This window comes from Pomacea canaliculata, linkage group LG2 (assembly GCF_003073045.1).
Source record: "Pomacea canaliculata isolate SZHN2017 linkage group LG2, ASM307304v1, whole genome shotgun sequence".
Lineage (NCBI taxonomy): Eukaryota > Metazoa > Mollusca > Gastropoda > Architaenioglossa > Ampullariidae > Pomacea > Pomacea canaliculata.
Window position 1 is genome coordinate 26,753,490 of NC_037591.1, and position 21,742 is coordinate 26,775,231.

At 40.4% G+C, this 21,742-nt stretch overlaps 2 protein-coding genes across 6 annotated transcripts in view; both read right to left on the reverse strand.

The window, feature by feature from the left end:
• The window catches only part of LOC112557458, a 164,655-nt gene that overhangs the window by 40,021 nt on the left and 102,892 nt on the right, over positions 1–21,742 (reverse strand). The window lies entirely within an intron of this gene.
• LOC112557461 overlaps positions 1–21,742 on the reverse strand; it is a gene marked incomplete in the record, with an annotated part of 80,069 nt that overhangs the window by 6,328 nt on the left and 51,999 nt on the right. Inside the window, 4 exon segments of the mRNA XM_025227335.1 lie at positions 87–422; positions 2,179–2,528; positions 2,903–3,385; positions 6,679–6,872. Of these exon segments, the coding sequence (XP_025083120.1) occupies positions 87–422; positions 2,179–2,528; positions 2,903–3,385; positions 6,679–6,872 (1,363 nt within the window).

Below are 21,742 nucleotides of genomic sequence, written 5' to 3' on the forward strand. Positions count from 1 at the left end.
ATATATACATTGCTGCATCCATTAAAAAAACCGCTCTTTTAAAACCCTTACAGTTTTATCCCAAATCCTAAAACAATAAGTCTGACCTGTTTGGGAGATGAACACCAGTTGTGACGTGCAGTGGAACACACCAACATATTTGTCAGGTTCAGTCTCTCCAACGATGACTACTACTTTTCTTTCAAGACCTTGAAGATCATCCGTGGACACCATCCACACCTCGTTTCTGTTTGATGTGATCATGTCCTCAGTGATATAATGTTTCATGTTCTGCACTGGAATACCTGCATTTTTCAGTGCCTTCTTCAGATTAATGTGGTCGTATCTGCCTTTCACTATTAGCACGTCTCTGTATCGCAGCCTCGTAGATGTAGTATCCCTTATGGTGGATGTGATAGATGTCAGTGACGTACTGGTGTTTTCTGACAATATCGAAATAATATTAAAAAATAATATTCTTGTATTATTCATATATTTATTAGCAGTGAGACACGCATTATTTAATGAAGCCTTGTTAACCCTTTAAAGACCTACCCAATGGTTCGCGGGTTTTTTTCGTATTTTTTGCAGTTATCGATAGGTATAGGTGATAAAACTAAGCTGTGAATGTCAGCCACTAGTTAATTATCCTGTAACAAAATACATGATTCGCACTTCGATAAACAAGCGCCGCGAAATGTACTATGTCATGCTACTACACAATCACAACATTGCCAGCAACCAACATCAAACAGAGATAACGAAGGTCATTTCGGATTATTCAAACCCTGAAAGTCTGCATTTATCGTGCTATACTGACAGTGTTTTCAAAACAGTTGAATTACTACTCTGTAGAATGTGAGGTTGTTTTAAACAAATATGATATATAGTCGACACCCCTCGAAAAACATCCCTGTGAGGTAAAACTAGTTAAAACACCATCTTGTCTCCGCTGTAGTGAGAGGGTCTGGGTTCGATGACGGTTACATTATGACTCTCACAGTGCTTGTCAAGCGTTGGTCTACATTTGTCATTGTAAGAAAGGGTTGAACAAGAGAAGATGCTTTCTTGGTCACTCTATCAGATCCAAACAGTAACATCCTTGTAAAACTGTACAAAAGGCTTGCTCGTCGTATTTTTTGCAATAATAATAACTAAAATAAAGAAGAAGAAAAAGAATACTTATTGAGCACCGCATCCTAGCTAGAGCAAGTCTTACCGTGATTTAAAACTTAGACAGCAATGTAAATAGGTAAAAGTAAATAAAAATATGTGATCCTCCACGACGAAATGAGTCTTAAGTCGCGAATTTCAGATTTGCCAAATTGCATATTTTTAAAAAGTATACGTTCTGAACTTTCTTTTGAGACAAAAATTGTTCTTCTAGCCTTAACATTGAGTGAGTTATAAACGTTTGAAGTGTGAAAGTACGGTGGCGGCCATTTTGAGAAAAGCGGGTTCAAAAATGGCCGACGGGTCTGTTTACTCCTAAACTTTTGCAGAAATCTTTTGATCGGTTAATATTTAAATCGTTCTTTGAAGAAGTTGAACATACAGACTCCGCGCTTTCTGGCAATGTATAACACGATGGGGTTATGACAGGGAAACAGTATCAAAACAGCGTTTGAATTTTGTCTGAAAGCAGTACGGATCACAGTAGGGTACCTCGATTAAAACGTATTTAAAGTCAATTTATAACTTTTATTTTAACATACCTGTGTATTTTACTGATAGTTTAATAACCAAAGAATCCATTTTTAAAGAAAAGTCAAACTGCACAACATTTGCCCCCTATCACCTTTCGGGGCCTCTAGCACAAAACTGTTCCGCGCGACTGAAGACTCATTTCGTACTGGAGGGTCACATATGATAGAAAATACTTTATCATGGTACTGTAATGATGTCTTTTAACAGAGATATCAATCCACAGTAAAGTGTTAAACTACCGTTTCACAATATTTGGTAAACTCTATTCTGTCTTCCCAGTTCTGTAATGTGCAGAAAGCTGACAGGTGTAGTCTACTTAACATAAACTTGAAGTACTTGAAATAACATTAAGTTGACAGCTGTTTGTAATAACAAGCACTATCAATGACTTGTGTTTGATGAGTTAACGTTTCACCATGTCATTAATTCTTAAAATAGTTCTCTTGAATACTACTGGTATTAGAAGTAACGTTGAATACAACATTTACTTACCTGAAGCACCAGCAAGCAGACCCTGTAGGAACCTGACCACAAGCTCACCGCACGTAACACAGTCGCCGGTAAGTCTTCTGTGATCATGTTTTGGGAGAAGGAACCACTGGACTGGTGGTCCAGGTGTAGTGTCGTGCTGCCCACGTTGACTGTATGGCTTGAAAATATCCGGATGAAAATCTGCAGATTCCATCTCCACAAACTTTGGAAATCGGATGGGTCTGGTTAAATGCTGCACTTGACAGTTGGACGGTGCAAACTCGAGGTCATAATCTGCAGCCCAACAATGGAGATCCGTAACTGTTGCAGACAACTTGCGAAGGAAACGTTTGATGTTGCGCCATTGGTACCTGACAGGAGATTTAGAAGGAAAGGAACAAACATTTCAAAATACTTGCTAGTGGTGAAGTTGAAAATTTGTTCCATACAGCTGTTTGCATTACGTAGTCGAGGTGGCTGTGGAGTTTGTGCTTCACGCTAAACCAGTAACTACAGATGTATCTCCAGCACAGCAGCTGGCCCTCTACTACGAGTGCTACAAAGTAGGGAAAAAGCAGACTGCCTTCAGAAGAGATCAAATTCCAGTGCAGCCCAGTCAGTCAAACAATAATCTAACTCGTTCACGCAATCATCTGTGTATTTCTCATCTCAAAATATTTTGCAACAATAGAATTATCTCTATGTTTCTGATTTCTTATTATCTGCTGCTCATGTCACTGATTACCTGAGAGAAGGCGAGTCGATTGCATCTACGATGACGTACAGCGGTCTTCCCTTCGCCGCTCGTAGCAAGTCAGTCACAGCTTCCTCGATATCTCCATCATCATTGAAGTCATATTCTAGAAGATAAAGGTGCCCGGATTTCACAGTCTTTGCCAGTTGTGTTTCTAAGGTCTTTTTCAGCAGGTAATACGTGATCAAGCATGCTGCACCTCCCCGTCTCCGGGGTCTGACCATGATGACGTCACATCCACATCGCAGCCATTCTGTAGCCTTCAGCTGCAGCACCAGACTTTTACCTGTACCAGGAGGTCCAGTCAAAAGGACCCTGGGAGTCGCTGTGTTCAGCAGATGAACTTGCTCCGGGAACAATGTAATAACAGCACGACACAGGCTCGTGAACGACGAAGGTTGGTCCAAGGTTTTGAGTGACAGGCGTGGGGGAGACAGGCATGGAACTGTCACTGTTACCGCCGGACCGCAGAATCTAGTAAATGCAGTGAAACAATGTACAAATATAATACAAACTAGTCGAACACAAAATAATGTATCAATTTGCGGATTAACAGAAAATAATATTTCCAATTAGACGTAATTTACATTGCATTGAATCGCTGAGGGCTTTCATTTGAAACTTGATTTAAATGAGTATACACCGCTTCTCGATTTACGAGTGGCCTGTTACTCGAATTTAGAAGAACATGTACGATATTTCATCTCCAACTATTTTATTCATCCAATTTTGCGCAGTTAACTAAAACAGCCGATTTTCCGCCACTTCATGGACGAACGAGCGAGGTGAAAGGTCGCCATATTTGTCACAGTACTAAGAGTGACAGGGCGTACCAGCGGTCTGCTTGTGGCAATGGCCATAGCTGTCTTCTACTTTGAGGACATTTTTTTTGTTACGGCCCGGGGATGTCGAGAGATACCCTGGACCACCCAAAAACAATAAGCGTGTCACAGCCGGAGTGTCAAGTCGGAAAAGTGTTGATGGAAACATCAGTCAGACACCACCATCGCCCGCCACCTGTACAGGTGAGGCACGGAGTGAACCTACTTTACATGATATCCTGTAAGTGCTAAATGTAATGAATTCCAAATTCGAAGGGATGAAAGAAGATTTCTGCGAGATTAAGGAGGCATTCTGTACTTTGAGTGCAGAAGTGAAGGTTCTAAAAGGAACAGTAGATACTCTAGTTGCAGAGAATTCAATATTAAAACAACTGAATGATATGGAGAGAAAGACGATTTGGAAGACAGATCTAGGAGAAATAACATTGTAGTGCATGGGCTGCCCCGTGATGATAAAGAAACGTTCCAGGATTGTGAACAGAAAGTCTTAAACATCCTGTCAGACAAACTACAAATCTCTAAGCCGATTGAGTTTGACTGTAGAGACAGACTCAACAACAAACCGAACTCACCTATACATTGCTAGATGCACCTTCTATAAAGATAAAGTCTCCATATTAAAACAACGAATCAAAATTAAAGTACCCAACAGCATTTGATGTTCATGTGGGCAAGATGGCCTTCTAAAAACTGAATAAAAATTATTGTTATAACCATTGAACTCATATTTGTCGTTATGGTATATTAGTCAGGGTTATATACATCATTGCCATCAGACATAACCCAAATCTTCAGACTACAGAAGTCCTGATTTGTTCAGTAGTTGTTTCCAGACTTTATCGCGAGTTCTACTGGCTGGCTGTTCACACCACATAACTGACAGAGTTCAGAGGCTGGTTGCACAAGATGTTTCTAAAACATAAAGCTGTTCTAACGAAGCAAATGTACAATTTTTTTAAGAAGTCACTGCTTTGTACAAGTGCATACGAAAATTCAGCTGGCGGGAACGAAAATCTGGCTTAAGCCGTTTTGTCTTCTTTTAAAACAATTTTAAAAGTGTAAACTTGTGTTGTGCTCTGTTACCTAAATACATTTACGTTGTGAAAGAGTTTGAAGGTAGAAATGTGTTGTACAACTGGCCCTAGAACTCCTCTGCACACGTTGTTCTTCGTCAACAAGATGTAGTCATGTCATACCTCCTCTTTCCGTGCGCTCATCTGATTGTTCAAGTCTGAGTTGATCACCAGATGGCTGTGACATGACCCAGCGTCACCTAGGGCTCCTCCTCTAAAAGCATATCTAACATACTATCTATTTCCCATTAAAAATCCTTCGTTCCTCCGGAGACTTCACTGTCTTACAACGAGAGACTTTAATAACCAAGTGGTTGCCTCGTTTTAGGACAGCAGGCCTTCTGTCTTCTTGCTACCTTGTTTGATCTTGGTCATTCGACCGTTCAAAATGTCTGTTTATGAAAGCTATCTCGCGCTGGTACTGGGGAGTGTCTTCTTCTTCTTTTCTATACGCCCCCAGTGGAGCATAGGGCCGCAACCACACCCCGCCATCGGACCCGGTCCTGGGAGTCCCTTTCCAGTTGGCACCATGTCATGCCAGCTGTCTCTGCCTCTCTGTGGACTGATCGTCTCCACGTCTGTCTGGGTCTCCCAACCTTGCGCCTCCCCTGTGGGTTCCAGCCCAGAGCCTGTCGCGTTAAATTGTCGGCTGGCTTTCGTAGAGTGTGGCCAATCCAGCCCCACTTCCGCTTCTTGATGTCTTGGCTGGCAGGGTTTTGGTTGGCTCTCTCCCACAGTTCCGCACTGGAGATCTTCTCAGGCCATTGGATGTTAAAGATGCGGCGCAGACATTTGTTGATGAATGTCTCTATCTTGTTGGTGATGGCATTTGTCACCCGCCATGTCTCAGATCCATACAGAAGGACTGACTTGACATTGGTATTATAGATGCGGATCTTGGTGTGTAGAGACAAAGCCTTGGAGTTCCAGATAGGTCTTAGGGTGTGGAATGCAAGCCTGGCTTTATTTATTCGGCTTCTGACATCTTCATCTGTACCTCCGTCTTTGCTGCTGACTATGCTGCCAAGGTAGGTGAAACGGTCAGACTCTGTAATACATTCTCCATGTAGGTGGAGTGGGGCTTCTTGCTTTGTGTTGACCTGTATTTCCTCCGTCTTCTTGATGTTGATGGTCAGGCCAGTCATTGCTGCTTCTTCTGCGAGCCGAGTGAGCTTTGTCTGTGCGTGTTGTTGCTTGTGGGACAACAGGCTGATGTCATCCGCAAAGTCAAGATCTGCCAAAGTCAAAGTCAAAGTCAAGCTGCCTGGCGAAGGTCCACTGAACACCTGTGTTGCTGTTAGAGGTTGTTCTCCTCATGATTCAGTCTATGACGATCAGGAAGATTGTCGGTGAGAGCAGACAACCTTGCCTCACTCCAGTCCTCACTGCGAAGGGGTCAGACAGTTTTCCCTTGTGTATCACCCGGCATGTCGAGTTCTCATACAACTGCTGGATGATGGCAATGAACTTTGGTGGAAATCCGTAGTGCCGCATCAGTTTCCAGATGGTTTCTCTGTCTACGGAGTCAAAGGCCTTCTCAAAGTCTACAAAGGTTATGTATAGTGGTGACTTCCATTCGATGGACTGTTCAATAATAATTCGCAGAGTAGCGATTTGGTCGGTACATGATACTGGGGAGTGTACTACAATTTTATTCTTTTGAATGTGTTCTTTCTGTATTTGTGTATGCGTGTGTGTGTTAGTTTATTGTCAATACAGAATAAAGTTTGGTAAATCTTTTGACATCCGTTTTTTAAAAAATAGGATCCGCTATATATGGACTTTAAATTATCTTTATGATCTCGTGTCTTATGAAGTATAATAACTGTTTTTGAAAGCTTTTAGTACTAACCTGGCCAACAGTCTCTGGTAATCAGCAAAACTGATTTCGGTTGCAGATCCAGACCCAACCACACATCGAAGCCACCAGTTACCAAAGTCAGTGCTGACAGTACCCGGGGTACCAGAGACAGAAAGCTGATCAGAGGTGAGACAAAGATCAGTGATGCCCGCAACATCTGTTGCTCCCAGACACAGACACAGATCCTGTAAAATAACCAGGTATTGATGAACCATTACTCAAATGCACCTTTCTCTTTTTCCCTGAAACAACCCATTTTTCAGTTCCTGTCTGGTGATAACTGCACAACATGTCTCTAACACTAAACTGTTCTAAAGAAGTAAATTCTTTTAAGTTTCGCTCCTAGTCATTTAGAAGTGTTGCACAAGTGCAGTGAAAAATATTACTAATGGAAACGAAAATCTAGCTAAGACAGTCTTTTTTTCATTTTAAAAACTAGTTTATAATGTTTTTAAATTGCGTTGTGCATTGTGTTTTTCTAAGACTGATTATATAAATACATTTAAGAAGGCCATAAAGTATTTAAAATTAAAAATCTGCTGTGCAGCTGTTTGTTTTAGAACTTTTTAAGAGTATTTGGTCAAATCGCACTGGAGACAATGATAGTGGTAGTGAGTAGTCCTACTTTCTGTTACTGGCATCATTGGGTATCATTAACTTGAAGTTTTGTGTTAAAAATAATATGTCGACATGTAAAGCTTTTAGAATGTAAAATAATGGATAATTCAAATTCTCCTTGTCGTTTCTTCATTTGATACAAGGGTTTGAAAACCTTGGGTTACTATCATCGAACACTTTACAGCTTACTTAAGGTTGGGTGGCATCAGGAACGTTGATTGTCTTAATCGAGTTTCAGCAACAATTTATTGATTCCTAAGCTATTGATATGAGATGAGACAAAATATCTCAAATCGAAGGACCGTAAGAATAACGAAGTATTAAGTGGTTTAGAGTGTAAAGGTTACAATTTGAATATGTAGTTCAACTCTATGATTCTGACACCTCTACCATCAATAGCTTGGCCTTACCTGGGGATTATTCAAAATAAGATGATTAGCTTTCATTTTTACAAAATGATATTCAACGCATAGCTATGGACGACTCGGTACACAGCCATGAGACAGTTTAATCTGAATGTATGCTTTTTCTGCTAATAACAGGATCATTGGAGATATCAAATAATAGTAAAACTTACAGAATATCATATCCTAGACATCGAAAATCTCACTGCGATTTGCAAATCACAACATCCAGCATCTAGCTTTGAGAGTTCTTAGCAAATAAATCACATTCTATGAAGTCAAAGAAAGACCAAAGCCCAGACATGGTAAGACATGGAAGAAATAATTAGGGGCTCATTGTTTGAGACATTTGACACAAACCAACTCAGTTTACAAGTACTACGGTCGTTGATTGACAGTCAGTGAAGTAAGCTAAGCAGGAGGATATGTCACGTGATGTCTTACTTTACCGAAGCATCAGGCGGGCAGTGACATTCTGCAAGAGCTGAAGGATGCGGAAGCGGGAACCAGAAGGCTAGAAACGAAGGAGTTGCAGTAGTAGGGACAATATGAAGGAAACAACCAGCTAATGACAGTTTCCTGTCAGGTAACGTCGATAGTGAAAATACATCCGAGATGGAAGTTTTGATTATTGGCTACATGGAGAAACTGGAGTTCAATATGACGTTCTGGATTAGAGAAAGAAGCGAGGAAAGAAAGAAGAGCGATTTCTGTGGGTGGAGATGAATTGTATAATTGAGTTTAGTCTGTGATGGCCAGATGGTGGAATGCATGTTGTCACGGACCAGTCCTTGCCTTCGTGTTTTTAAAATGATTGTAATCCCTTGTCGACTTATGGACTGCAAGTGTAGATTTGTATGGCAGAATGAAGGAAAGAGTCAGAGGGGAAAGGGTTAACCGTGAGACGAAATATTTGGTGGACCCGGTTCAGCAGTAGATTTTTTTTTTGCGGAACGAGGAATAAAATGTACTCAGGCCCGCATTAGTGAAGGAAGAATACGTGCCTGAGTCTCGACATGTAAATCTCCATAGCTGAGATTACAGAGTAGAGCAGGTACGTAGTGTCCATCGACGCTGGATGCGCGTCTGACCCCTCTGCTGATTCAACCTCGCCTACACTCGAACTTCGCTTGTCACCTTGTCTACCCGCTACGAACCAGACTCCAGCCCTCTCATGATGAAGATAGAATCTCCTCCCGCGACCTTGATCTACTTCGTCAACACTCAGCAGCATTGGCTACTTACAGCCATGCGTCACCCAACGGGCCTGTCTGGGATTTTAACAGCCAGTGAGCACTTTCAACCTCGGACTCCACCCTGAACCTCTGCTGTGACTCCGGAAACAGATCTCACTAAACACGGCCATTGTTGTGTACGGCCTTCTATGCTGGCAATCACTGAGTTCGAGACCGACCAAAGAGTTTACTTTCTTCCCCTCTCCCCACATCGGTAAGATCAACATCACTGGGATATAAGTGGCAGTCTGGTTATTTATTCTATGCTGAAGATGCGAAGGGTGACAACCCTAAGATATGAACGCGAATGTGAGAATAGGTATGAGACTCATATTTGATGATGCTTTCATCATATCACTCTCTAAGCATGTTAGTTATGGCAATGTTAAAAATTGATTATCGAGACAGAACTTTTGAAACTTATGCATAAGTTATAAGAGAGATTGATAAATGTAATTAAAGTAGAACTATTGGATCAGCGTTAGTAGAAGCTATTGGATCACCAGATGTTTGTGATTCGTTCGAAACCCACGCCTTCCAATGTCACTGTCATAGATGCTTTTGACATATCTAAGTCAGAACCGTTTGTTGAAATATGTGTGTGTGTTGTACGCCGTAAAATCCTGATGCACAACGAAATGATGTAAGTTGCCACAGGCAATCATTCTGCTGTGTGTTAAAAGAATGCTCACTTGTCTGTCGTGTGTGGCTTGAACTACCCGTGCCCTGATACACGGAGCTCAAAGACCAACAACAGGGCTACGGGTAGAGTGTGTAGAAGACAGGCACTTTAGGGAACACTGTAGAAAACTGGAAAGGGTTTAGAGGACTTTAAAAACAAATGAGAGAAGAGGATAGGTGAATGGCGGCTGCAATGCACTTGAGAGATGGCTAGTGGTTGTATTGTCAGCTGTTGGATCAGTGGACGAGCATGCGGCATAATGTGTTCAGGCGACTCGTGTGACAGCCTCTCACACAGTTTGCCAAGGTTCTGGATGAAAAGTTAAATATAGTCGTCTAAAAAAATCTGAATTGTAGCAGGGCAGACGATTCATACATCAGTCAGAGTTCTTGTTTAATAAACAATAAAGTAGGTTCAAAAAGTCGTTATAAAATTACGAGAAACCCACTTCAAACCTTAGACACGTCACCAACTAAACATGCTCCACAGTATAGTCCTCGAGCGATAAAGAAAGTAGGAGCGAACCCTATGAAAACACGAAAAAAGAACACGATAAGATACATCAACATTCAGCTAGCATGCTCAATCTTCCAGGACCTATAGGAGTACTAGACTAGCACGTGCAGGGGGAAAGGGTGTCTGACTCCGCTGGTGTGTCGAGAGGTGTGAGAGACACTACGCGGTGTCCTGACACCAATGACAGCACTTATTTAGAAGTACACTTGACATTGAAGGTGTAACTCTGTGTGACAACGAACTCTTTTTTTTGTACCTCAGTATACAGAACGATCTTCAGCGAGTGCCAGTTTTACGACTCCAACGATTGTAATAAACTATAGTAAAACTATTTACTTATTGTAAGGCATATACAATGGTTTTCTAGAGCCTGAACATTTGCAATGTTACCTCCAAATCAGCTATCGGATCCTCACAAAGTGCCTGTTGTACTGACGACCTGCTAAGGTTCGGGAAAGCATGTCTTTGTGATGCGCAGGCCTGATCCGATGATCTGACACCAGGGCTGTGACAACACGGCTCCGCCCTGTCACTGTAATATGCCTCCTATGAGTTTACTTCGTATCTCGTCACATCGTGTTGTGACATGTCACTCCTTAGATGAGTATGTCAAATGCCTTCACTCGCAGACCGACAAGACCGTAGTTCGGTGAATGATGGAGAGGTCAAAGTCGCCTTCCCTCCAGTTCCCTAGTGGGCAGGAGGACACTGTCGGATGGGAGGTAAGATAGTCAGCGCTGCTGAATAACAAGTTCGCGGCGTTTGTCCAACGTACACTGACTGAGTACAACATCACCTCGTCCTGTGCTTCTGATTATTTCTTCAGACACCCCCCGGAGCCAACACCCGCCCTGTAAGCTTGAATCCGTTTTTTAACCAAATTTGTACCAAGGAGCATGTTTGCTGAGAATGTGTCAGTTTTGATTGTTCCTCCCCGGTACCCCCCCCTAATGCACCGAGCAAGATCTTTGCCAGGACAGAAGCCAGAAATGAGTGCCTTGAAGAATTCAGGAAAGGCGTCGTTCACCCACTGTATCCATGCAGCTTGGCTCTCTTCTAGTGTAAAATTCTTGTACACAGCGTGTATAAAAAAGCGATAATATAATTCGCATAAGGTAGTAGTATATAATCTGTGTGGAGCGACTCCAAGAAAGACAGCACGAACAATTATCATACAGGATATAAACAAAAAGCAAAAGAGCAATGGATACACCGGCGAAACATGAAGATCGTGGATTATGAGGAAGCATTAGAAGATTTTGCTTCATTATGGGAAGTTACTTGATTTTTTGTGACGGATAAAGGTACAATAGTCGAAGAAGGGTAGCAGAGAATTCCGAATGGATCCAGAGAAAGAGGAAGTGTCTGCCGAATGTCACTAGTTTAAAAATTTTAATAGAGCAGATGGAAGAGACCGACTGGGGTGTCGTTAAATGATGATAACATTATTGATGATGACTGTGACAAAATGAAGTCTAGAAATTTTGCACGTGTATTGTCACTGCTTTGTTTCAAAATGGATTTGCAGTCGGTAGAAAAATTTATGTTAAAACCCAAATTGCATGACAAAGAGAGCACTGTCAAGATTAAGCAGATGTAATTAATCAACAGCAACTACTACTTTTACAATCAACACAGAATACCTAGACACGTTCAGAGAAATTCGATATTTTATACATTTTTAACGACATTTTACCTTCATACCTTAGCTGCTGGGAACATGTTGTTGTGTAGCCCAGTGTCAATTTTAGTTGAAAATGATCCTGCTCATAAAAGCAAGAAAATAAAAAACATCATAGTAAACGTCTAACATTTCATAACAGTGATACCTGTGCTTGCTTCCCCCTTCACTCATAGACTAAAACTCGCTGCTTCTCCCTAAATCAAATATTGAATAAAGTGTGCGTATCAAACCATACTTCACCTATTTGATGTGGGAAGAACTACGATGCTTTATTTTCCCATTTCACTATATATTGTGGTTCACTGGGTTCCAATCACATTTCCTGTTGGTCTTTAAAGTGATGAAGAAACTGTAAAAAATGTTTAAACCTGTGGTCAGCACTAAGCAATCTGAGGTAGATACAGCAGCTGTAGCATCTAGACTTAAAAAGCAACGACGGGAAAATCCGTTATATAAAAGGAGAAAAGATCTGACCCATTCAGTAAATAGTGATGTTCACGCAGCATCATTCTGCTAAAGTCTCCCATCGTGTAAACTATGTATAAGGTGGATTCTCGAGACTAAGCTCTTACCTTTATTATCCCATCTGCCCCGTGCTCGATGATGAATGATTGTTAGTTCTCTCGAGGGCACTGCTCAACGGATACAGATGACCCTCCTTCCAGTCCAGCATTCCAGAACTACTCGTCTGCGAGTCAGGTACCTTCCTTCCTGGTTCCAATGTCGGTTGTCGCTCCTGCAGCAGCGTCTTCTCGAGCTGATACAGCTTTAACCTGAGCTCATCCTCGCCCTAGATCCCTCAGCTGGATGCTTTAGCTGCAAAACTCTCCGAATATTGCTTTTTGCTGCATGCTCGCCACTTTTGGATTTTCATCACCATTTCTGCGTCGCGCTTCCTCCTCGCGCCTGATTGGCTGCCCAAGTGAAGTGATACTTGTTGAGGGTGACAAGTAAATGCCTTTGAACTTTGATGGGGAGAAGACTTATAAGAGTTGTTGTATCCGGCTACCGCAACACACGCCATTTGTTGACAGTGTAAGACAATTGTGCTACTCTTAAAGTCAGTGTAGGTTTAAAAATAATCAAAGCACTAAGATTTCATTAGAAAATACATGTAGTTAGAAATAAACAAAGTCTGTAAGGTTACTATGCAACTTGTTTTTTGCAATATGTGCAACTGGGAAAAACAGGGTGTGAAGTCTCTTGAGAGACAGATTTAGAGAATGAAGCAAAGAAGAATGGTCAGTGCTAAGCTATTACAGTTACAGAAAACACTCATAAGTAATTCTATCATGTCCCTCACTATTATCTGTATGCAATGATAGAAAACAAAGATGCGAATTCAGAATCTGTAAAGTAAAATGTATAAAGTTGTAACTGGCTGTGTAATGTAATTATAGAAAGATATGAGATGATCGAATTTTGTGCTATTTTAAAAGACGATGAAAGGTCTGCGGATTGTAAATACTAAAATACCAAAGATTGTAGGTAGTGGGGAAAATGTGGACATAAATAGGTTTTTAAGTTAGGTTAGCCAAAACAGATCATTAATATATAACCCAAATGAGTGTTGTATTCAGAGAACATATCCAAAAGATTAATATAGAATGAAAATCATTTGTTGTTTAAGTGTCACAAATATGTATTTAGTGTTATTTCATCCAGTACTTAAAGTGTCGCAAACCTGGTGCGGGGTCCGTAGATTTGGTAGGGGGTACGATTTCTGTCACCGGTTCAAAACACCGTCGACACCCCCACCAAATCCCGTCGACATTTACTGCGTGCTACCACACTAAATTGCTTATTAATTATCAACTTTTAGTTAGCTTGAGCCCCCCAGCACGCATAACCCCAATGGAAGAAAACTCAAGACAATTTAGTGCAAAAGAACGTTATTATTACCAAATGACAAAAGGGACAATACACAAGACAAGTAACTTTGTAATAAGTTGTTTCCCCTTACTTGGCCTGCTCCCAAGGTCGTCCCGTTCCCAATTGTTTTCCCTTACGTCTAATGTGTCCAGATAACTAATAAGTCACTGTTCAATTAACCTTAAATCTAATCACACACACAACACACTACTTCGCACAACACACGCTCGCCACTTATCTCGTTACACCAAAAGTCACGTGCACGTGGAACTCCCCTGTTCGAACGTCCCATAACCTGTTTTGGGTCCACGGTCAGTTTGCAGCGGCTTACTCTGTCTCCAGGCAGAGACTCTGGCACGTCTTGATTACCACAGGACCACTCGTGTCTTTCTTGGCTCTGGTCTTGCCGCTGTGTGACCCCGCTCTTCAGTCCCTTTAGATCTGGCGTTGAATTCAACTGCAGACCTCTTGAGAACCGACGCTCATTCACCAGATACAGCTTTTACTGGTTTCTCATCAAAGCTGCGTACCTGAAAGCACTATACACTCTGTTATAGAGCGGTCAACGCACCTCTGAATCACTGTTGAGTCGACACACTTCTCAGGCAGGATTGCAGTGAAGACTTTAGACAGCTTGAGCGACTTTTTCAGTCAACTTTACTCCACAAAAGTTGTATGCGAAAGACCCAGACGCTGATGTCACTTCCCAGAAGTTTCTAGCCCAAAACGCTGAGCTTGCATCTAGATCTTTCTGTACAAAACCCCGTTCCATTGGCCAGTCATGTCACCTGACACACCACAGCCAATCACGCCTCACAGCCACCACGAGCCTACGCTCCCACCCGCACCTGCGTAAGTGACGCAATTTCTAGAGAGATAAATTACGTCATTTCTAGAGTAAAACAGATGTGCAAACCCACACTACAGCCCTACCCCCAAGCTTTCATGACATAAAGTTTATGCAATATATTACTGGAAGTTGTTTTTCCTTCTGTACTCAGGTTAAAATACTATCGTACATGCTGTACTCAGTTACAACAAAATATTACTAAAATAATTTTCCCCCTTGAACTCATTGTGAAAGTACTAGAGTGTATTGGCTACTAAACTTTGCAGTTTCACTGAAAATTCCTCGAAGAAACTTACAAAAAATAGGATGTGTGCTTTTAAATATCGCCACATTATCCGTCATCTTCGAAAAGCTTAAGTTATGTAATTGGAGTACTTTATTCTTGTCAGTGCTGGGGTGTACGGTCGCTAAGTTATCTTCTAATGTTTCGCTGGTGAGGAGCAAAAATACTCAAAGATCATCATTACTTGCAATGCCATCCTGAACACGTAATCTGGTTGTTTATCGTGACTAATTTCCAATATTTTTGTAAATGCTGCTCAAAGAAAGTTTTGAAATGTTTACTTTGGTTGTCTGAACGTACATTCCTCAGAATTAAACATATATGGCTTTGTACTTCAAGAACTTAATATTACTTAATATTATTCTACGCGGCTGGAGCAAACTAAATTGACCTTCCAAGGAAACTGTTCACTGTTCCGACCGTTGTGTATTGTTTTGATGTTAAGGGACCATCTCTGATGTAGCAGGTTATTCTCTCCAAGGACTGAGATATTCCGGGACTTACTGACTAGATATCCAAATCGCCATCTTTGAAATAAGATAGTAAATAAATGATTGTGCTTTTTAGGCGCTATATTGTCCAGAATATGTTTATATTGTCTCTATCTTCCAGAATCTGTTAATATCGGACCACTGAAGTTGTTCTTTAATATTTTAAACAACAAATATGAATCCTAAGATAATTTTTAAGTGTCTAGACAGCATGTTAAAGGAACCATTCCTTCAATATTTGCTTGAATCTCAACACATATTGAAAGTGGACTGTCAGGTGTAATGTGGGATTAACCGCCATCAGTAACATTTAACTAATAGAAAGTTAAATGAAAGTACTACATCAATGCATGTTAAATACACTCTCGTGGAACTTTCAGTTATATCTAGTCCACAAAATTCCTGTTTATAATAGTTCTATTAGTTCATCGCAATTTTTAGCGATTTGTTCAGCTTATTAATTTCAACTTTTATTTTTAGAAGTGGTGTGCACCACTAGCCGGATCTCAGGGGCTCAAATCTCACGACTATATATACGTAAAACATATACTGCTATGGACAGCACGACGTGACTAATAAATACTTATATACGGCTATGGGACAGCACGACTATACATACTTATATACTGGCTACTGGGACGCACGGCGACTATCACATACTTATATACTGCGCTATGGGACAGCCCACGACTAAGTACATACTTTATATACTGCTATGGGACAGACACAGACTGTACATACTTATATACTGACTATGGGACAGCACGACTGTACATACTTATATACTGACTATGGGACATCACGACTGTACATACTTATATACTGACTATGGGACAGCACGACTGTACATACTTATATACTGACTATGGGACAGCACGACACTTTGAGATCATTTTACGGTTTTCTAATGTCTGAACGTTGAGATAAATAGCATGTAATGCAATAGATATGACTGGGACTTCTTAAGACTATTTGTGTACCTGCATTTTTGGTGGCCTTTTCAACACGACCTCCAGCAGTGAATATTCTTTTGTATGCAGCTCTCATTTTCCCCTTTATTCGACGGAGAGAACAAAAAGTAAAAAAAAAAACAACAACGAGAAACAAGGTAACAAACATATTATTGAATGTAATGTGAATGATTCATATTTGGCAATAATATTGGCCTCAATTAATTTCCATGTACGGTTTAAAAAAAATCGTCTTTGAGAGATATTCATGACTGTATGGGAACGGTAATGATGTGGTTAGGTTCAGTTGCTATAAGTACTTTAGTCAATGATATGTCCTTTAACCCTGCCGCCATGTGAGTCATCTGGGAGAGCATCCGTAAACCGGGGATCTCCGAAGTAAACCACGGTCTCGGAGATATGTGCATCTAATTTTCATCTAGTAGTTCTTACATGGATTGGGTTTTGTACCTCACTGACATAGCTGTGACTATAGGTATGGTATGGCCGTCACTGGCTACTCACCGTCAAGGGGGTAGAGGGCGGATCATCATCCATGTTGTCACTTCGTCCGCCGTCAGCTGACAATTTCAGTGTTAGTAACTCATCTCCTTCCTGTTGAGCAATGTTTAATGATTGATAATAAGTCAGAAGCTGAAAAAAAAAATATCCGAGACAATCTGTACAGTTTGATTACAAAATAACTATTACATGTTTGTGTGTGTGTGTGTGTGTGTGAGAGAGAGAGTTTCAGTTTTCTGTTGCTTTGGTCAAAATATCAAGGGAAATGATCATCACTTAAAGGTCACACGTCGCTTGCAGTTGAAAGACTCGTCAGCAGAATTCAAGAACTTGCGGACCTGTTTGACAAAGCATCAGCTTCACAATATATGGAAATGAATAAGAAAAAACCCTATGTACTTGTTTTGGTGATAGTACGATAAGTCATTTTGTTCTCTTACAGAATCTACATCGAGCAGGAATAATACACAAGGGCAGGTAAGTATGAACATGTTTTCAGGTCATAAGAACTTGCAATGTCAATCATGAAGTAAACAACACAAGGAGGCAGGAGAAGAAACAGGCACAAAATTATGGCTAGATAATATCCAAGACTAGATACGCTTGTCATTGAGCGGATCAAAGACGATGGTAAACTGACATAAAGTAAATGCTGGTATGTAAAGGTAGTTTTTACTGAATTTACATTCCAAAAGCCAGTTTTTATTGTTACTACCACTGGTGATTAGGAGACCCTTGGAACATTATAAGATCATAAAGTTTCTAAATATTTGGTATTGATTTCACTTTTACTTTTTATTTACAGTAAACAGCACGTTGTAACAAAGGCTTAAATATCAAATGAATAAAACTCTGAACTGTGATATAAAGCACTTTTTGGTTATAGTTACACAGTTTTATGAATAATGTAGTTCATAATGTAAATATTTCTACAGTGTTAATTCTTGCACTGACATATTTAATAATCAGGTTTCATATGCCAGTCATAGCCCTCATATATCTTTAGATAAACAATCGTTGTCCTATTTTAATCGGTTTGATAATATTTATAGCACATGTGGCTGTTTGCGCTTTCTCGGGTAAATAACCTTTAACTATATTATTTGACTTGCTCGGCAGAGGACGAATGCACGTTCCAACGAATGCTGTGAACCGAATCTGCGTCGGATGATCGCCGACATCATTTATTTTTCAAGAAAAAAAAGGACCTAAATGCACTCAGACTGTCGCTAGATTGTGTGAGTTGTTGAGGGCGATAGACCTGAGCTACCAGGAGGCCTTTTACTATGATCGCAAATTGTCGAAATGCTTTTAAGCCCTGTGTGAACACCTAGTGGCCAGAGCAAACCACTGATCAGAAAGAATGCAACAAAAGTAAATTTTATTTAAATGGACTGTCTTACTTCACAGATAACAATGATTTGCCACCTCGTTGAGCATTCACATATGTATATTATACCGACAACATGACTTGATCTCCTCAACAGAAAGTGTGAACACGCAATCTCTTTAGCTTCCACGTACAGGAATATGTTACATTTTAATTGGTTGTGCCATGTGCACAGATATAAACATCACAGGACATTGTACTCCGAGTTCGAGTAATGTACAGAACTAGAGTTTAAAGAGATTTTTTTCCAATCTAATAAAAGCAAAATAAGCGTTATAAACACAGTTAGAAAACCTTCTTAAACACAAATGTGCTGTGTTTGCTCAGTAATCGTGTTTAATATGTGCGAATAGCCGACTTACCATGTTGGGTAATATGCAGTGAATATTTATTAATCAACATTGAAACAACATTCATGCCATTACACGTGTCTAAACAGAACATGAAAAATCGAAACCGGCTGAAGTCTAACGAGTGAGACATGCATGAGAAAAACCGGCAATTAGACATCCACCTAAAAATTTCTAACTGTACTGATTAACTTAACAACATGGCTTGACTCCCAAGCCGCAACATCATACCAAAGACTCAGAAGGACCCGATGTCCCATCAAAGGATAATTCTAAATCACGACAGGGACTACATCAAAACAAAACAAATTTATGTAATACAGTAGAACTGAAGATGTTCTTGCTCAATTATTTATGAGCGATGATCATCTTCTAAACAAGAATGGCAAACTAAAATTCTAATGCATATATCTAGGTCACCAGCACCATCTTGGCTGTGAGATCAAATCTTTCAAACTGATAGCTAGCCGAGCGTCTTGCATCTGATGTTGTAATAAACATCTTAATAGGCAGAATGAGCGTTAAACAAACGAGAACAGACCCATTCTGGAATTTTAAGAAATCCTACAGACAGTGTCGCAAACTGAAGTAATGATACAACTACTGCTCTACCTACTCCGCAGGACTCCCTGTCAAGTCGGACAAAGACTGCTGGGAGCGGAACGACTCATCTCTGATTTTCCCGAAGTACTTCATGGTTAGCAGAAACAGAGACGGCTTGACTGATTGCCGAGTTGTGCTTCCTGAATAGTCACGAGTGTGGCGACCATGATGAAGCAAAGATCAAATCAGAAAGAGAAAGTGAAGAAAGACGTGAGGACAATGCCAACGCTAAGAAAAGAGCAAGACATAAGAGCAAAATCAGAGAAGGGAAACTAAATCATAACAAACACAATTCACTCTCTACTTATACAAATTGCGACAGTGGTTTGCAAAATAGTTAGCAATCATTAAACTAACAACCACCTACTGCGTATAAAAACAGCAACACTTTTTTTTTCCACAAGAACCTCAAGAGAACCAAGCTGACAAGTCTTCCACTTCCCTTCTCCTGTGTCCAATTCCCGCCTCCTACCAGACTAAAGCTAAGGATACTCAAGAGCTTGTGATAAGCTCGTGCAGCGACGTCAAAGTGTCAAAAAACATATTTAGTTACAATTACAGAGCACGAGAGCAACACAGCGAAGCAAATAAAGGATTCGTTATCTCACTTAATTACCACTTATTAGTAGGATGGCAAGCTACTTTTAATTTGTACCAGCTAGGCTACAGTAGCTTTTTCAAACGTAAATGCCAGACTACACTACAGCTACAATTTTACCAAACGTAGCACAGCTACTTTGCGGCATACTAATTTAAATATGTAGCCGCTTCTTTGGCCGTAGCTGTTGTAAAAGCGTATGATATATAAAAAGTTAGCTGTAGCCAAGCTGGTGTACAACATACACAAACATCCAATATACACAAACTTAATTACATATGCTACACAGAACTGCGTTTTCTATATACACTTGACCTGTATTCTGATCTGAGACCACCAAAAACTCTATTAACAACAAAATGCAAAGGTACTAAAACAAACTTTTGGACTTAGTGCATAATAATTTGTGAACAATACTGTTAACAACAATCTACTGCCTTTCATAACACTCCATGGAATTGAACCTGACCAAAATTATGCCTCGAAAAATTAAGCTGTATACCCCAACATAAGTGCGCAAGCTTTGTCATGAATACCATGACCAGTGAACTACTCTCTCCCGCAAAAGACAACTAGACTGGCAGAACTATATAAGATGCGCAGATAGAGTTGTTTCGACTCGTGACGCTATTAGTATACACGACATTGACATTTCCGACCAATCAGACATCAGAAGAAGGTATTGTCTCAGGGTGCCGGTAACTTCTTAATACATGATGAAGTTCTGCCTGTTCAGACTGAGCACTTGGTAATGGTTGGACTGACGTAGTGAATCAATACCTGCCTCTGCCAATTCTCAACAGCAGAGATAATGGTCCCCAAATCCACCATCAACTCTGCACCTGACAATAATATGCACAATAATAATGCTTTGTTAAATTTCAGTTTCAATTTTTATTAATCTTCTTGTGCTTTTTTAATTAATTCTTATAAAAATGTACTGTTTACGTAACTTATTTTGAATCTTCGTAGGCACAGTGTCACAAGAAACCAGTGACGTGCAAATATTATGTCTTTGTATATATTAAATCAAACCCCCTCCCCCCCACCTCCGTCAACGTCATTATTCTTAATTTATTACAGAATATTTTATAGCGACTATATTCTCGTTAAATCTGAGCTCTAAGCGCTTCACATTCTTCACTTCTCAAAAGAACAGATACACAGAGTAGACAATTAATAATAAAGAAAAAATACACTGAAATAACGAAACTCTCCCCACCTTGGCTTCGACACCAGTGCAAGCAGGCGTGTCTTAGAATACCTTATAGGCATCAGCAAATCTGTCTAACCATTCAGGACAGCAGTAGCATAACACTGATTCTAGCTTGACTGTTGCTCCGAATCAGCGGAGTTTTGAGGGGTGTTGAGTGAGGCAGGAGGGTCCCAAGCCCACGCACTTTCCTCGCCTGCAAGTAGTCGAGGCACAATGAAATTTGAGTTCTGTGAACGAACCAAAAATATTAATTGTGAATACATCACCTTACTTAAAATAAAATAGTAAAACAACAAAAAAGGCAAGAAAAAAAAATAGTAAAACTTAACCTCCAACATTTGGGTCGCCGTTTTCCTGCTCATAACTGCGGTTTCCTCGGCCAGTTGAGTCTGGACACGAACTTTGAAAACTTCTCGTTCCTCCAGCATGAAAGAAGGACAGCATTGACAATATAACAGATCAAGGACGCGGAATGCCGTTCTGCTTTTGCTGACGGTACTCTGATGTTCCACTTGAAGCTTCGAGACAGAGGAGTTGGTCGTCACTTTCCCTTTCCCATCCCTTGATAAGTCACATTATACCACAGTGATACATAATGTCACATAATGACCACAATAAACAATAATGTCACATTATGCCACAGATCTACCATAATGTCACATTATGGCCACAGATTGTACCATGAAAGACATTATCACCACAGTGTACATAATGGTCACATTTATGACCACTGTACCATAATTCACATTATCACCACAGTACATATGTCACATTATCACCACAGTGTACAT